The 17877-nt window shown below is 48.6% G+C and overlaps 1 protein-coding gene across 1 annotated transcript in view; it reads left to right on the top strand.

The window, feature by feature from the left end:
* Positions 1-17877, top strand: part of JAM3 (junctional adhesion molecule 3) — a 363931-nt gene that overhangs the window by 288694 nt on the left and 57360 nt on the right. The window contains exons 7-8 of the mRNA XM_085647234.1: positions 14866-14995; positions 17335-17389. Of these exons, the coding sequence (XP_085503360.1) occupies positions 14866-14995; positions 17335-17389 (185 nt within the window). The remainder of the gene's footprint in view (positions 1-14865; positions 14996-17334; positions 17390-17877) is intronic.

Here is a 17877-nt window from a genome sequence, read left to right on the forward strand (position 1 = left end):
TGAACAATTCCGCGCTCCCCTCAAGATGAGAGACCCTGGACTCAGGCAAAATAACGACTCCTGTGGCTCCTACAATTGCCTGACGTGGAATTTTAGAGGGCTGAGTAATCCCTGCAAACAGAGACATATACTAGCATACCTGGAAAAGCACAATATTCATGTTGCAGGAGACTCATATGGGAATTAACACACGTGCAACCTTTGCTGCCCACTGGGCATCACATAAAAGCTTTGAGACTTACTCTACATACGCTAAGGGCCCTGCTATACTTATTCGGAAGGGTACACCATATGCCCCACAAGACTCTATTAATGATCCTCAGGGCCAATACATCTTGATGTGGGGCAGACTGGCATTGGTATCCATTACCATTAGTAACACAGATGACGCCTCCTTTTTTGATGGACTATGGGGTTGCATAAAGAAGATAGGATTCACACATCATTTGGGGAGAGAACTTTAACACCACTCAGCGTCCAGTGTTGTATAGATCCCAGCCTCATTAACGAGCCTCTGCTAGTCGTCATATTAACGCGCTTATGGAGGAATACCACCTGCTGGATGCGTGGAGAGCCTTGCACCCCCAGGAAAGGAAGCAAACTTTCTACTCTGGAGTGCACAATACTTGGTTGAGATTAGTCTATTGGCTACTGTCCAGAGGGCTAGGAGTCTGGGGTACATGATGCAGCATACTTAGCACGCACTCCCTCATTCCCCAGTTCTACTTGCATCCAGCTCCTCGCCATATGCGACCTGGAGGCTCTCTCCAGCTGTATTGCTAGATGTACCTTTTCGCCAAGCACTAAGGCAAGAAATTGCTGTTTTTTTGTTTTTTACAGAAATAATACCTATGTCCCGAAGATGAGAAAAATAGGGGAGGCCTTCAAGGTCACCATCAGGAGATCCTGCCAAACTGAAAGTGGAGGGATATTGTGCTCCATGTGGGCAACTCTGCGGCAATAGAAAAATATATCAAATTATTGGAGGAAGATATGGCAGACCCGGGGACTTCTGGGGTCGCTGTTGGATTCAGGGAGTTTCTTGCTGAATATCAAGACACAGCGGAACAAGAATGCTTGTTCCAAGGAAAAAGACAGGATTTATCGAGAGGGGGAGCGTCCAGGCCATGCATTGGCTGAAATGAGGTGGAAGCCCCAAATCACGAATCTAGTTCTTGAGATCAGCGGGAACTATGGTTCGTGACACACCAGAGATCGTACGGGCCTTTTCCATTCTGACCTATACACCTCTCGTAAAATGCGAAGTATAGACAAAGACGCATACCTCAAAAATGTAGCGCTGGGGTGGGTGAGTGACTCCCCACAATAATTCTTATCGCAGACATAGAAGAGGACAACATTCGGAAGGCCATAATGCAGTTAGTCAAGCAGTGTCCCCAGCCCAGATGGCCTGCTGGACGTTTTTTACAAAACTTATATGGGTACCCTGGTTTTGACATTGCACTAGGTATACGCCTAAGCATAGGACACTGGCTTGCTCCCCCCCTTGATGAGGGAGGCGATGATAATTGCTTTCTCTAAGCCCGGGAAGGCGGCAGAACTTTGAGAGTCCTGACGACCCCGGTCACTCATCAACTGTGATGTCAAAGTCCTTGCAAAAAGTTTAGCTAATAGCCTCAGTTTGCTAATGAACTTAACTGGTACGGCCTAACCAGTCAGGCTTTATATGTGGGCAGCCACATTGCATAACTTGCGCACACTCTTCTCGCTCTCAACTGACTGCCAAAGTGTAAATAAATGGGACCTTCTCATTTACCATCGAGCTAGGAACAAGGCAGGGGTGTCCTTTGTCACCACTGCTGTTCATACTGGCGGTTTAGCCACTTGCAGCAAAACTGCATCAACACCACCGTGAATACGCCATTAAGTACACCACAAGGCATATATTGGTGTCATTATATGCTGACAATATCATGTTTTATGTCTGAGACCCTCAAGAAAGCTTGAATGAAGTGTTGCGCAAGTTTGTTCCCTTCGGCACCATGTCAGATATACATATGAATTGGGGAAAATCCAATATATTCCCACTCACCTCTGCCACCAGAAAGTACAGTCTGAATTATCCATTAAAATGGTGTGACTTAGAGCTTCATTATTTTGGGATATTGATCACCAGGAACATAGAAAAATTAATATACGTGAACTATGGCATTGCTCGATCTGCAATAACCAATTTCACCCGCTGGATATCATTGCCCCTTTCCTTCGCGGGATGTTTCCCTCATGCATATGGTCATACTGCCAACATTTCTCTATCTGTTCTTAAATATACCTTACTTCCCCGGACCCTTTTTGTTTTTTGAGGAACTGAAAACGCAACTAATAAGACTAGCCTGGGCGGGGACAACCATGGCTGCAATGGTGTGTGCTCACACAACCTTTTCTAAAGGTGATTCAGGGAGCCGGGCATGAAGCTATGTTTTCTATGCACTCAAGCACATTATGCTACTTACTGGTATAGGTCACCCCACTTTATGCTGCATCTGGCCATGGGCGAACAAAGCAGAACCAAAGGCACAGGGTCAGACTGATTTGCATATGGCCATGTTTGAACTGGGGTGGCAGAGTGAGCTAAAGAATGATGAAGGATTAAACCCAGATCAGTTGGCTGGGGGTGAGAGCTTGCAATGTTCAACACTCCGTCCATCATCCCCTTTGGTTTTGCATCTGGCCATGAAGCAGGGTTACATGGCTCCCATTCTGCGGCCGGCCTACATGGGAACACATGCACAAACTGCCGGAATAGCGGATTCCACTGTTGTGTGTACAACTGCGGCTTGGAACAAGTTGGCGGAAAAGCTTGAGAGGCTGCTGCTCTGTTTTCTGCTCATCCCATTGCCATATCATTTCTCCCTACCGGTCACCCACGAAATGGCCTGCAGAAACATGCTCCACAAGATGGGGAAAACCACATGGGTCGGGGGATTTATACGCTGAGGGACAGTCCATAACTCAGGACATTTTTTTTGCTAGGGAAGCGCCGACACCCTTGGATATATTCATATATATTCAACTCTGACATAACGTAAAAACGGTCCCACCCGAATTTCCCTGCGAACTCCCCACATTTAACACTCTCCATGTACTGATTGGCTCTACTAATCAGAGGCATATTGTGTCAACACTATATCACTTGACCCAACTCAAGGCCCCTGTAGTGACGGAAAACACTCATTCAGGGTAGGACCGTAAGTTGAAGACTCCATTGACAAGTAAACCATGGCAGTATTGCTGCCAGCAGACTGGTTGCATAGCCTCCAGTGGCAGACTTTGTATTATTCATTTAAAATTTCTGCATCAGGTGTACTACACTCCTGCTAGGTTGCATTGATATGGCCTATGCTCTGATGACTGATGTGCCTGGTGTGACATGGCAGTAGCAGATTTCCTCCACCTGGCTTGGGCGTACGGCCTGATACAAACTTATTGGTGGGAGATTGCTGAAGCGCTGGCCCTGATGGTTGGCAGACCCTTAGTACTTACACCTCTACTCACCATTTTGAGACACACAGAAGGTGTAGACTTGTCTTATAAATGGTATGTGGTACTCAGTCTTTTGCTGGTGAAGCGTAGAGTTGCATGTAAATAGGGGATGGGCGCCAAAGTTTAAGGAATGGATACAGGACCTGATCTACTGAAAGGATCAGCTAACTACCTGTGTAGAACTACTCCCCCCCCCCCCCCCCCCCCCCACCTCCCAACCCTCATCCGCAGCCAAGTTTACCATCTGCTGTGGGCTGGATACCGCCGATGCACTAGGCAGGATGATTTCCCCGTCAGTAGCCCTTCGACGCTACGCCTGGTTGCCGTCAACTGGTTTTTCCGAGGACTCTCGGGCTACAGTAAAGTTTTTCGTCAGCAGTACCCTTGCGCATAGGAAGGTGGTGTCAGTCAACGGGATGACGTTGCGGTAGCTACATAGACGCCGCTTTCACGCTCTGACGTCAATTCTTTCTTTTTCCACGCCAGCAAGCGCCGATCCGGAGAGACCGGTACCTCAGTCGTTTTTTTACCTGCTTTTTCTTAACTTTTGTCTAATTTTTCTTTTGAATCTAACGACTCCTGGTGCACTAAGGATGCCCGGATTCAAGGCCTGCAGTTCCTGTAACCGACTAATGTCGGTGACAGACCCGCACTGCGTGTGCCTCTATTGCCTGGAGAGCGACCACGACACCAGACCATGGGCCCGAAAGCTACTCGAGGCCCGGCAGTGGGCTCCACGTCGTTCGAGGTCCTGGAGCAAGTCGAGGAACCGGTCGCGCGGCCACCACCATTCTTCGTCTAAGTTTTCGCACTCGGGGTCAGGTAAGTCAAACCACAAGAAGAAGTCTGAGAAGCATCGTCACTCTTGGCTTCTCCCGGTCCGTCGGTTGATGCGACGAGGGATGCGGGTGGTGCCCCTCCCACGGATCCGTGTGCGGATACCCTTGGGTCGACTAGGGGGGTTCCCTCCCTTTCTGGGACCCGATGCGACCCCTGCCCAGCTTCGGAGTTTCTACAAAGCGATGCATGCCATCTTTGGGCAGTGCGACTACACCGGCGCGCCTTCGGGCCCCGCGGACTCGGCTGGGGGCCCTGGGTCTTCGGTGCCGGCAGTCCCCCTGGATCCAGGCGCCGGTAGACCTTGTTACGCCTGCCCGGTTCCTATTCCACTGGCACCATGTCCGCATGTTGGTTGTGTCCCCAGTCATACGTCGGGCCCGGCCTCCACCTTGAGGTAGACCCAGAGTCGGAGCGGCGTCGACCGACGCTGGATCCGACGCCGACGGGTTCTTTTGTGCCCCTGTTCTACCCTGGCTCTTTGAGACCAGATCGGCAGCTGGAGGGGGGTGAGGAAGACTGTGAGGGGTCTGGGGTCCCTTTGACCGACCAGTTGACCTAAGAGTGGAGGGAGGAACTGGGGGAAGCAAGTGGTCTGGAGACCTTGGCATTTTGTCTCCTCCTACCGTGGCTACGGAGGAGTGAGGGTCATACGCAGAGGTGTTGCGTAGGGCAGCCGAGGTTCTCCACCTCGAGCTACCTATGGTGGCAGTCAGGACTAACCTCCTGACAGAGGTCCTTCGACTGGCAACAAGCTCTTCAGAGCCCCTGCTGCTGTTTAATGAAGCCCTCAGGGACATCCTTTTGGGCACCTGGTCCAGGCCCAACACAGGGGCTCCTGTGGATAGGATGATTGCCAGACGCCACCGCCCGGCCCCAGGCGACCCTACTTTCCTCTCCCAACACCCCACCCCTGAGAGCTTGGTGGTCCAAACCTCTACTTCGAAAGGTGCATCCCTAACGCACCCTCCGATAGGGAATCCAAAAAGCTGCACCACCTTGGAAAGAAAATGTTTTCTTCCCCCAGCTTGGGACTGCGGTCGGTAAACACTGCATGTCTGTTGGGCCATTATGTTCACTCTGTGTGGGATACGGTAGCGCAGGTGCTACCCCAGTGTCCGGAGGAGGTCCGGGCCGTGCTCTCCCGTGCAGTTGCCGAGGGGAGAGACGCAGCCAAGTTTACCATCTGCTGTGGGCTGGATACCGCCGATGCACTAGGCAGGATGATTTCCACGTCAGTAGCCCTTCGACGCTACGCCTGGTTGCCGTCAATTGGTTTTTCCGAGGGATCTCGGGCCTCTCCACCATCCGCCCTGCACAGTCTGCCTTTCTCCCCTTTTGTGGCTACGGAATGGGTGCACTGCCACGTCCCACACAGGCACACAGGCCAGCGCAAGCTGTTCAGCCTCTGCGGGGCCGGGGACATGGGAACCAGCGCCGTGGTTCTGGGGGGGCCAGCGGGCGGGCCAGTTCACCACAGCCCCCTCTGCAGCAGCCTCCAAACCCTCCCAGTCCGACCTTTCAGGGCCACGAACGCCAGTGGGTGGCAGGATCAGCCATCACCTTCCCCATTGGCGCACCAACATATCGGACAGGTGGGTTTTGCAAATAGTCCGAAGGGGGCTAATCCCTCCCCTTCGAGACTACCCCTCCATCAATGCCACGGCAGTTCCATCGCATGTCGGAGGATCATCTGGCCCTTCTGCAACAGGAAGTTTCAGCACTCTTGGCCAAGGGAGCCATTGAGCGCGTTCCTGCCCCAGAAGTAGGTCGTGGTTGCTTTTCCCACTACTTTCTGGTGCCCAAGAAGGACAAAGGCCTACATCCTATCTTGGATCTCAGGAACATCAACGGCTTCCTCCGGAAGGTGATGTTCAAAATGGCATCCCTCGACCCTGGAGACTGGATGGTAGTGTTGGACTTGCAGGACACCTATTTTCACATCCCCGTCCTGCTTGCCCACCGGCGTTACCTGCGGTTCACGGTAGGCCACGAGCACTTTGTTTACTGTGCTCCCTTTTGCCTTACCAGTGCCCCTCGGGTGTTCACGAAAGTGATGGCGGTGGTCGCAGCTCTTCTGCGCAGATTAGGGGTTCCATGTTGAAGGGTGACTCGCCCCAGGCTTTCGTCTCCCACCTCCAGACTACGGCTGACCTCCTGCATTTGCTGGGGTTCTCCATCAAAGTGCCGAAGTCACACATGATCCCCCTCTCAGAAGCTCTTCTTCATCAGAGCGGTTCTGGACACAACGCAGTTTTGGGTTTATCCTCCCGAACAGTGAGTCCAGGATATTCGGGCTATGATTCCGATCTTTCAGCCTCTATCCCTGGTTTCGGTCAGGATGACCCTCAGGCTGCTGGGTCTGATGGCCTCCTGCATCCTGCTGGTGGGCCATGCCAGATGGCATATGCGGATTCTGTAGTGGGACCTGAAGTTCCAGTGGGCACAACATCATGGGAACCTGTCCGATTGCGGCCAGATCTCTGAGCACACTGCAAACCAATTGCAGTGGTGGCTTACGAACCAGGATTGGGTCGACAGCAGTTCCCTCTCCCTTCCTCAACCAGAGTTCACAGTGGTGACCGATGCATCACTTCTGGGATGGGGCGGCCACATGGGGTAGGCAGAGATCCGTGGCCTCTGGTCTCCGGCGGAGTCCGGGCTCCACATCAACCTTCTGGCGCTTTGGGCAATTAGTCTTGCACTCAAGGCATTCCTTCCCTCTGTCTGGGGAAGAGTAGTGCAGATGTTAACGGACAACACCACCGCCATGTGGTACTGCAACGGGTGGGGTCGTGGACCCTATGTCAGGAGGCCCTCCGCCTCTGGAAATGGCTGGAACATCAGGGCATATCCCTGGTGGTTCAACACCTGGCAGGTTCTCTGAACACCACGGCAGATGAACTCAGCCGCAGGTGCATGATGGATCACGAATGGCACCTTTACTCGGAGGTGGTGTAAGGTCCCTTTCAGCAGTGGGGAGAACCTTGGTTAGATCTATTCGCCACTGGAGAGAACGCGCAATGTCAGCAATTCTGCGCATTGGAATTTCCAAGCCGGCACTCGCTAGGCAACGCTTTTCGTCGCAGGTGGAGTTCCGCTCTTCTATAGGCCTTTCCGCCTATACCACTTCTGCCCAGAGTGCTGAAGAAGATAGAGCGCGACCAGGCCCAAGTCATTCTTGTGGCTCTTTATTGGGCACAAAGAGTCTGGTATCCCGAGCTGCTCAACATGGTCATCGATCCTTCGATCAGACTGCCACTTCGGGAGGATCTTCTGTCGCAGCAGCAGGGGATGGTCCTCCACCCGAACCTGTCCAGCCTCCACCTCCTTGCGTGGAGATTCAGTGGCGGCAGTTGACGTCGTTTCACCTGCCTCACGAAGTATGCGATGTTATCTTGGAAGCCAGGTGTCCCTCCACTAAGATGGTATACACCTGCAGATGGTACAAATTTGTGGCATGGTGCACAGCAAAGGCTGTGGATCCCCTTTCCGCTCCTCCCTTCTGAGGTTCCCTTGTTCCTCCTTTCTTTGTCCAAGCGGGGCTCTGCTCTGTGCGCTCTAAAGGGCTACCTCTTGGCCATTTCATCCTTCCTTAGGCTTCCTGACCAGCCTTCTCTTTTCAAGTCCCCTGTTGTAAATAGATTCCTTAAGGGCATTACTCATCTTTTTCCTCCTGTTCCCATCGTAATGCCTCAGTGGGACTTGAACTTGGTTCTTACCTACCTCATGTGCGCTCCCTTTGAGCCGCTACATAACTGTCCTCTAGGACTTCTCACTTTGAAAACTGCCTTTCTGGTGGCCATCACCTCTGCACGCAGGGTGAGTGAACTACAAGCTCTTTCTTCCAAGCCTCCCTTTCTGGCTGTCCATCCGGACAAGGTCGCCCTGAGAACTAAACTTCCTTTCTTCCCAAGGTGGCTACTTCATTCCACATTGGCAAAACCATCACTTTCCCCACCTTCTTTCCGCCTCCACATCCTTCAAGAGAGGTTCCACCGCCTGGATCCAAAACGTGCACTTTCCTCCTACTTGGATCGCACCAAACAATTCCGGGTGGACGACCTAGCTCTTTGTTGGTTACGTGGGCACTAAGAATGGTCGGGCCGTGCACAAACAAACCATCTCCAGGTGGGTCGTTCTTTGCATCAAAGCCTACTACTCTTTGGCAAAGAAGGAGCCTCCAGTGGGGCTGTGCGCCCATTCCACCAGGGCGACGGCAGCTACTACTGTTTTGGGATGAGGAGTCCCTCTAAATGACATCTGTCAGGCAGCTACGTGGGCATCACTGCACACGTTCACCAAACACTACTGCCTTGACAGCCAAGTCCGGAGAGACGGCTTCTTTGGCCGTTCTGTTCTCCAGGACTTTCTGGTGTGAACTTATTTTGCAGACCCACCTCCAGGGTTGGTATTGCTGGGGTATCTATTCTAAGGTAAGGAATCTATAATTAATTGTTGCTTTCAGATATATCTGTAAGAAACATAGGTTAGTTATAGATTCATTACCGCCCCACCTATCCTTCCCGTTCTGCAAACTGACTTCTAGGGTTAAGGACTTCCTTTCAGGGCCCTAGTTTTGTGCACCAGTGGTCAGTGTCTTGCATGGCTCTGTGCTTCCGGCATGTAAAGTCATGTACAGAACTGACGTCCGCGCGCGAGGGCAGCGTCTAAGCAGCTACTGCGATGTCATCCCGGCGACCATGACGACTAACGCGGAGTCGACCAACACCACCTTCCGACGCGCAGGGGTACTGCTGATTAAAAACTTTCTTTAACCAGTCTGATGCCTGGGGGTAATTCTAAGGTAAGTAATCTATAGCTAACCTATGTTTCTTACAGATATATTGTTACCGAAGGTAAGTAACTTGTTTGTTTATGCTTCAGGGAGGAAACCACCATTGACAAGCACGGTATTAAGTGAATACTGGGTGGGTTGCTGTTGCTACACTTTACTAGACTAAGGTGTTTGGAGCTCATGTCTTACCTGGGGCAGTACTGTGGTGCGTGACACTCCGGAGCAACACTATAAGCAGATTGTTGTTAGAAGAAGCACTAAGTTAATGGCAATGATAACTGCTTGACAATATACGTTTGTACTACAATACTCAATAATATAAAATCAACAAAGAAATTTAAAAAAAGGTTCATTTGTCTGCTATTGCATATTAAAGGAGACCACCACAATAGAAATCCTTCTTTAAGAATCCAGTAGTCAAAGACTTCCTTGAAGGCCTTAAGAAAGGTGTTCCTCCAATAAAGACGGTCACCACCTCCAGGGGAATTGAACTTGGTATTATCAAAACTGAGCGCTCCTTTTGAAGCTATACATAAATCTTCTTTACAAAATCTGGAACATCTTAGTAGCATTCAACTAGCCTCTTTTAAGCAAAGCCATAACCCACTCCACAAAAGGTAAGGGTTCAACCACAGCCTGGCTTAGACATGTCAGATTTCCAATATCTGCAAAGTGGCAACATGGAAGTCAGTGCATACTTTTTAATAGACAGTACTGTTTAGGTATCAATACTCAAGCTGATGGTAAAGTTGGTCAAGAAACCCTTAAACAGTTTTAAATAAAAGTAGCATTTATGATAAGTCTGATACATTTTTTTATAGTGAAGTTACTTCTTTCATTGAATCTGTATTTTGTTTAAGCTTGTTCCTCTAGTCAAGCGTTTATGCCTATCAATGAAGAATTTTATGACGCAGAATAAAAGGTTATGTACCGGTAGCCCTGGTTGTACATCATAGGAATCTTCATTGAAGTCATACACAACCTGCTTTCCTCCCCAGATGTTACTGAGATGAGTTGAGGGTGTGGGTATCTTGTAAATATCGATGGTAAAACAGAACTGGTTGTAGCAGCTAACTGCTGGAACAAGGCATTGTAGGGTGGGGTGCCTCCCAGATCCTTAAATGGACAGGCTCTATTTTTGTCTAAACTTAATGTAAGCCTTTCAGGCCGCAATTCATCCTCACGCACAAAGTGTTGAAATGAGTTCTACATGACAGATGATGTAACTTTAGAAAGTTAAACCTCTCATTCTAAAACTTTCAGAATAAACGAAAAATGGCATCTCAGATAGACTTCAATTGGACATTTATTTTTTTTAAACAGATTTTATTTGTCAAAATAGCACATATAATTCAGACCTCTGAATTCCAGAGACAACTGCCGCATAAGAGACACAAAAAAACAATGAAGTTGACAGTTTTACATAATGAAAAGCAGGAGAATATGAAAGGCGATACAAATTGAATCAATTCCTTTAACCAACCAACCAACCAACCACCCACCTCCCTCCCCACCCCACAGTGCACCGTCTCCATATTCCGAAACAACATATAGCTGACCCGGGCTGCTATCGGTCCACACAAAAGCTCAACAGCCACCATACCATTATCAATTGATGGATCGTGAGCCACACATAGGGAAATGCAAGGAACGGGAGAGGTCAACCTGCTACTCTGGGTCACGACCCCGGTCCCCCCTCGGGGGTTCCATCTCCAGACCCCGATAATCTGCCCAGCGCCTCCAGATCTTATAGTGCTTCCTAGGGCCTCTAGCCTCAAAGATGGGGAGCTCGAGACCCATACTAAAGTCTAGGCCATTTTTCCAGGACGAGACCGATGGGGCAACCACCGCCTTCCAGGCCCTAGCTATATCTCTTTGCTAATGTGAAGCCTAGGAGCAGGAGATGTCGTTTATAGATGTTGCCCCCGTTCCCTTCCATCACATGGAGCAGAACTAATTTCGGTGAGTGCGGAAGCTCCCACCCCAGAACCTCCGAGGCAAGCTAGCACCCCCCTCCAGAAGCGAGCCAGCGCCATGCTGTGCCATATGGTATGTATCAGGGTCCCCTCCTCCCGCCCGCAACAGAAACACTCCAGGGAAGCCACCAGGCCCGCCCTTCAGAGCCCAACCCTGGTAAAGTAAACCCGGTGAAGCTATTTAAATTGGATAAGTCGCAGGCGCATCGCAGTAGCAGACCCACGTGGGGAAGCCAGAGCTTCTGTCCAGTCCTCCTCCTCTAACCGGCCTACATCACACTCCCAGGCCTCTGGAAGATGCTGCAAAGTGGGGGAACAATGCGTAACCAGAGATTGATAGATTTTGGAGATCTTGTGGTCAAGGAGGTCCCCCATAAAAATCTTTGCTTCCACCGGACTAAACTCCGGCAAGGAGTCCAGGCCTTCTAGGCTGGGAGCAATGGCATGCCGAAACTGTAAATATTTTTAAAAATTGAGTCTTTGGCATCTGAAAAGCCGTTTGGATGTCTTGGAAGGATTTCAATACCGTGCCGCGCATAACATCACCCAGAGTAGAGATCCCGATGTTATCCCAATCGCGGAACTCGTAGAGGCCCAACAACTGGGAAAAATGGCCATTTTACCACAGCGGGGTAGTCTGTTCCACCATCCCATCCTTCGCAATGCCTGCCTCCAAATCTGAAACACCATCCGCGTGGCAGACGGAAGAGGACGTCCCAGCTGGGCAGAGTAAAGGATAGTGTGCAGGGAGTGATCGCCCATGCAGCGCCACTCCACGGCGTATGCCGGGTCGGTCCCATCTCCATACCACCACTCATTAAGGACAAGTAGATGCGATGCAGCATAATAGGACCATATATCGGAGGTTGCCAGCCCCCCACAATAGGTAGAAAGGAAGCAACTCTGGACAGCCACCCTAACCGCGCCACCCTCCCAAAGAAACTTTCCCAGAACCAAGTTCACCTGCCGAAACCTCCGTGGGGGAATTGGCTAGGGATGGTTTTGTAACTGATACAATAGTCGCGGGAGCGACACCATCTTGAATATGGCTGACCGGCCGTAGATGGACAGGTGCATGAGGGACCAGGTCTTAATGTCCTCGCGCACCCGCTCCCATACAGGCTCAAGATTGCGCTCCCAGGCCGTGGCGGGAGAATCAGATAGGTATACCCCAAGATACTTCATGCCCCCTCGTACCACCTGTACAGATGACGTCCAAGAACCGAGCTCGCCCCGATCTCCCAGTACCCACAGAGTGGGCTTCTGTGGTTTCATATATAAACCGGAAGTTTCCCCGAAAATCTGCATGATACGCAATAGCCGCGGCCCCGTTCGTTCCAGGTTGGTAAGAAAGAACACCACATCATCGACGTAGAGGGCGATGCGGTCAGACAGGCCATGCGCCCATTCAAACCCGGACACCTGAGCATCCATCCTAACCCAGGCAGCCAGGGGTTCCATTGCTAAGGCAAAAAGATATGGGGATAATGGACACCCCTACCTGGTGCCCCGCCCAATGGAAAATGCAGAAGAAGCGAAGCCTGCTACTCGCACCAATGCCATCAAATCGGTATAGAGCAGGGTGAGGTAGAACAGGAAACGCGGTCCGAAATTCAGCCGCCGCAAGAGCGCAAATAGATAGACCCAGCTCAGGGAGTCAAACGCCCTGTCCATATCCGCCAGGAGAAGCGCCGCCCGTTCCCCCCCAGACCCTGAATAGTCGAAACTGCCACATGCGCCCGCCGAATATTGTCGGGTTGCATGCTGGGGCATGAACCCAGCCTGGTCTGGGTAAACCAGTAAAGCTATATGGGGCGAAGACGGTTCGCCAAAGCCTTGGCCAATATCTTGGCCTCCACGTTCAGGAGGGAGATAGGGCGGTATGATGTTCCGGCGGTCTGCCGGGCTTGTGAAAAACTACTATCTCCGCGCCAATCACTGGGCAAACGCCCCCGATCCCTGGCCTCCTCCACCACCCTGCGATAGTGTGGCCCCAGCTGCAAGAAATATTTCTTAAAGAATTCACATGGAAAGCCATTAGGGCCTGGGGCCTTGCCAGAATTAAGATCACCCAGGGCTGTCCCCAGCTCCTTCTCAGTAAGCGGGCCTTCTAATTCCTCCCGAACTGTATCTGAGAGTCCCCTCGGAGGGAGATCATCCAAAAAACGAACAATGACCTCCGCTGGAGCATACAGCTGAGCATAATATTCTGCAAAGCCACTCACGATAGCCGACGCACCCGACACCGGGAGCCCATCCAACCCCACCACCCCGGGGACGACCTGAGGGTGAAGCGAACCCTGACACAATCAGTGCAGCATTTTACCAGATTTGTCACCCCACTGATAAATCCTACTACGAGTAGCAAGCCAGGTCTAACGTGCCTCATCTAGAAGGATATGAGAGTAATCCTGCTGCGCTAGCAGCAGCCGATGGCGAGCAAGCTGCCAACCCTCCTCTCTGCCGCGCACCTCCAACTCCAGAATAACTGCCTCTGCTCGAACCAGGGCCTCCCTATGCTGTCTTCGGGCCGTGGCACAGAACGAGATGTCCACCTCCCGAATGGTGAGCTTCAAAGCCTCCCATAGAGTCTCTGCCCTCGAGACCGAGCCCACGTTAATAGCCAGTTATTGATCTAGGGCATCTCCCATTTGTTCCCTGTAGTGCTCCTTCTGAAGATTCCAGACTGAGAGACGCCAGCGGAATGGGCCACTGGCCTTCCCCCCCCGTCCCCCCCCCCCCCCCCACCCCTCGTATAGTAAGCGCCACTGGGGAGTGATTCGAGAGTCCGCGCAGGAGTATTTCAGCCGCACAATTGGAAATTTTTAATAAATTATTTGTTTAAAGACATTTTACAGTTTTGAATCATGGAAGAATGACTGTAGAAAGGTGTTCCAGGGTTCGCATAGGTGGCAGGGTTTTATTGAGGTGTTTATGACATCCATGAGGACTCCTATGATCCAGGACTACTGGTATGTAACCTTTTTATCCAGACTGAAGCCACACAGCGGGTCTTATCCAAGAAATCAAATTTCTAGTAGCGTGGTCTAGATTGGATCTGTGTGATGAATGAATTCCAAGGCTGCGTGGGTGGCATACTTCAGTTACCAGACTTACAACAACATGCAGAAAACATCTGATGTCTGTTTCATTGAGGACACATGCCTATTCTTGACTCTTTATCAGAGAACTGAAACTTATTCCGCAATAAAGTCCTCTTCCATTTGAATGCTAATGATGGCACTCTTACTCTTTCCCTAGACAAAATGTATGATCTACTTCTTAATATAGACAATCTAATATTTCAAGCTGCTGCCACACTGGTGGCCATCACTTTTAGTCTTAGGGTTGATTACTGCGGGATGGTTTCACAAGAATATCAATTACAGACCTAAAGGGGGGAAGACTTAATTTTCAGGAGATTGTTAGGCTGCCAAACCAAGATCACACTTGAGGTGAGAGGGAGATTATCAGTTTCCTGATTGGTGAACACTTGCATGTTTGATCTGGCCACTGAAGCAGATTATTGCTCTCCATGCTCATCCAACATGTCCTAATTTTATTTTTATTAATAATCTTTCACGGGCTCCAGATTTACCCTAAACCTCAATACTATTGCTATTCTTGGTCCATGAAAACTTTTGAATGTACTGTGTTTGACTCTAATACTTCTAAAGAGAATGAATCATAAGTACATTTATCTCTAGCAATACCTTTTATTCTGCTAATGTGTCTTGCTGTTTTTTACAGATGACCTGAACATTGCAGCAATTGTGGGTGGCGTCATAGTTGTGTTGTTGGTTCTGGCCCTGATTACATTGGCAATGTGTTGTGCTTACCGAAAAGGTTACTTATCAAACAACAAACCAAACTCGAAAAAGTAAGTATTGCTGCTAGGAATGAAACCACACATCTAACCAACATTCCCCCTCAGTGACTTTTGGTGGCCCCACCGCCGTGGCAAACCGACAACATCTATTGGAAAGTTACAACCAGGTTTTTTTAAAGGTAACTTTTATTACGATCCTTGATATATATATATATATATATATATATATATATATATTTTCCACTGTGTGCGCTCCTCCTCCTTGGTAAGGCCAAAGAGAAGGGCACAAACTCCACTTTTGATTTACTCGTGTATATTTTTCACCACAGCATACAGTCATTACGTGTTTCAGTCAACGAGCGACCTTGAACACATCCTGACAACGCTTTGCTGCCTTTCTAAAATACCAAGCCATTTCGTGACGTAATTACTATTTTCATAGACATAGTGAACAGACTGTTTTGCAACGTTGCTACATTTGAGCTCCTCATATTCCACCCCATGTGGGGACATTTCAGCCTCGCTGACCAATTCATAAATATTTACAAATAAATACATGTCTTATTTATAGTATAAATAAATAAATACATGTATATCCTCAGCACTTTTTTGGGGTTGAGTTAAAATTGTTTAAAATTATTTAACTATTTCATGTTGCTGAAAACCTCTGTAGATGTTACCATCCATTTGATGTGCATTTCGGATCGGTTGTTTTATACCCGCATGAATGCAGTTGAACAATTTTTTTTCTCCTTTTTTTTCCTACAGTAAGCTCAAATGTCATATAATCTCATGTTACCATACATAGCAATTCTGCATATTAGTATCATATAACCATAACATTGGAGAGCCTGACACAAACATGAGCTGAGCAATAAGCAGCACTATAAAGTGCAAACATAGCCTGATAAATAAAGTGCTTCTTGTGCTTCCCACTGACTAAAGTGCAAGTAGCTATAAAAGTGTTTAAATGCTTAATAGTGCAAAATTGAATTATCATACTCCTTCTTTGGGGAGTGTCACACTGAACATTTTCTTTTTTTTTTTTTTTTTTTTTTAAATGAATTTTTTCTATTTTTAAAATATTTTTGGGTTTTTCATAAATTAGGTGGAAACTCCTGGCTGTATGCTTTGGAGCCAAATTACATCTCGTCTATTAACTATTTATTATTTAGATTAATCTAGCTTAGTACTCCAAGTGACACTTATTCATAGTTACTGAGTCTGTCTCTTCTGATTCTACATTGGTGGGGTTAAACGCTCATTGTTTCAATGTTTGCCATTGAGGAGAGCAATTATAGAAAGTTATGTAAATCTTTGTTGTTCAATCCAAATGGTGTCTTGCTGTCTAGCTCTATCATGCGAGTCTCGAGCTGACGTAGCAGTCTCTCTCTGTTTCCCCATCATCTGAGGCTAGGGACCGCATCAACAACGCTATATACGCAGAGTGTAATATGGTATTTATTACACTTGTTAAGCGTGGAGAGGTGCCATGGCTTATGAGAGACGAAGAATCGAGTACGTTTTGATGCCCCTCTCCTGCCTCAAAAATTGTAATAGATAGCATAGTTTATCTGTATATATGGATTATATACTATGGCATGTTTTCAAGTGTAGTTGTTTTAACAGAATACATTTAACCAAAACCAGGATGCAAGGGGTTAAGTTTGTGCAGCAAGATAAAATCACACAAAAGAGACATTTTGCCTATTAGGAGAGTTGTTTCCCTGTGTAAAGTAACTGTTGCTTGCAATCTGTGAGGCAGTAAAAAGCGCTTTTTTTTTTGCTATGCTATGGTAATAAACTCTATTTTGACCTTTGTGCTGTAGTAATAAATTTATGAATATAGGCTTATTAGATGTGCCAAAGATCATTAGTTATTTTTGCTGCCATGGCATAAATGTTCAGATTAGTAGAAATTACATTATTAATCCTAATGTGGCAGACTATTTTCGACCGCTTTACCACACTGCTTTAAACCCACCCAACACAAAGGAGTGGGGAAGAAGTGATTCCAAATGCCACTTAAATCCATCACAACATTAAAGGGGCATGGTCCTATACCCATAATTAAGTCTTGCATGGTTCTAAAGTAAGTAGCCTAGTTTCATGTTTGATTCTTTGATATTTGGTTGGCTTTTTTCTTTTGGCTGATACTGTTTGTCTTTCTGTGGCTTGTAGTTTGGTTTTATTCTTCTGTCAGATATATGAATCTGCAAGTCCCACCAACCACAGTCCGTCTGCCTAAAACAAATGGGACTAACTTTAAGCGTCACACATGATATGGTGCTACTCAAAGGCCCTGTATGCTCAATTTTGCTGGTCTTTTTACGATTACTTATTTTATATCACATGTATTTTGAAATCGGTTTATTTTCTTCCTGCTGCAGCTACAAGACATCGTCAAAACCAGACAGCGTAAACTATCTACGAACAGACGACGAGGTAAGGTTAATGACCACTTAAGAATAATGCGCTTCTCAACTGAAAGTGAAATGTTGTTTAAATGATTTTTAGCCAGGTCCTCCGGGGTTTGTGAGGTTGCTGGCCACAAGAGATGCCGGGTTGGAGCAGGAGCAGGTTCGAGGGTCGACAGGCCGGTAGGGCTGGGGCCAAAGCAGTTGGTGTCTTCCTCTTCTTACCAGCTGCAGGGCAGGTCTTCTTTCTTCTTGCTCTTCTTGGTAGTTTGGAATCTGGAATCTGCGGAAGGAAGGTTAAGGGTGCCCCTAAATACTAGATTTAGGGGCGTTACGGGTAGGTGAAGGGCAGGGACCAATGGGTCCCTGTCCTGGGGTGGGTACACCCCTATCCTGCCTCTCTCCTGTGGAAGGGGGGCAGCAGCCTAGTCCTGATAGGGTAGGGCTCCCCATCTTCAAGATGGCGAGAGCCCGGAGATGTGCTTCACCTCGCCTCCCCCACCTGCGGGGTGGGGT

Source organism: Triturus cristatus, chromosome 3_2 (genome assembly GCF_964204655.1).
Source record: "Triturus cristatus chromosome 3_2, aTriCri1.1, whole genome shotgun sequence".
NCBI classification, from domain to species: Eukaryota; Metazoa; Chordata; class Amphibia; order Caudata; family Salamandridae; genus Triturus; species Triturus cristatus.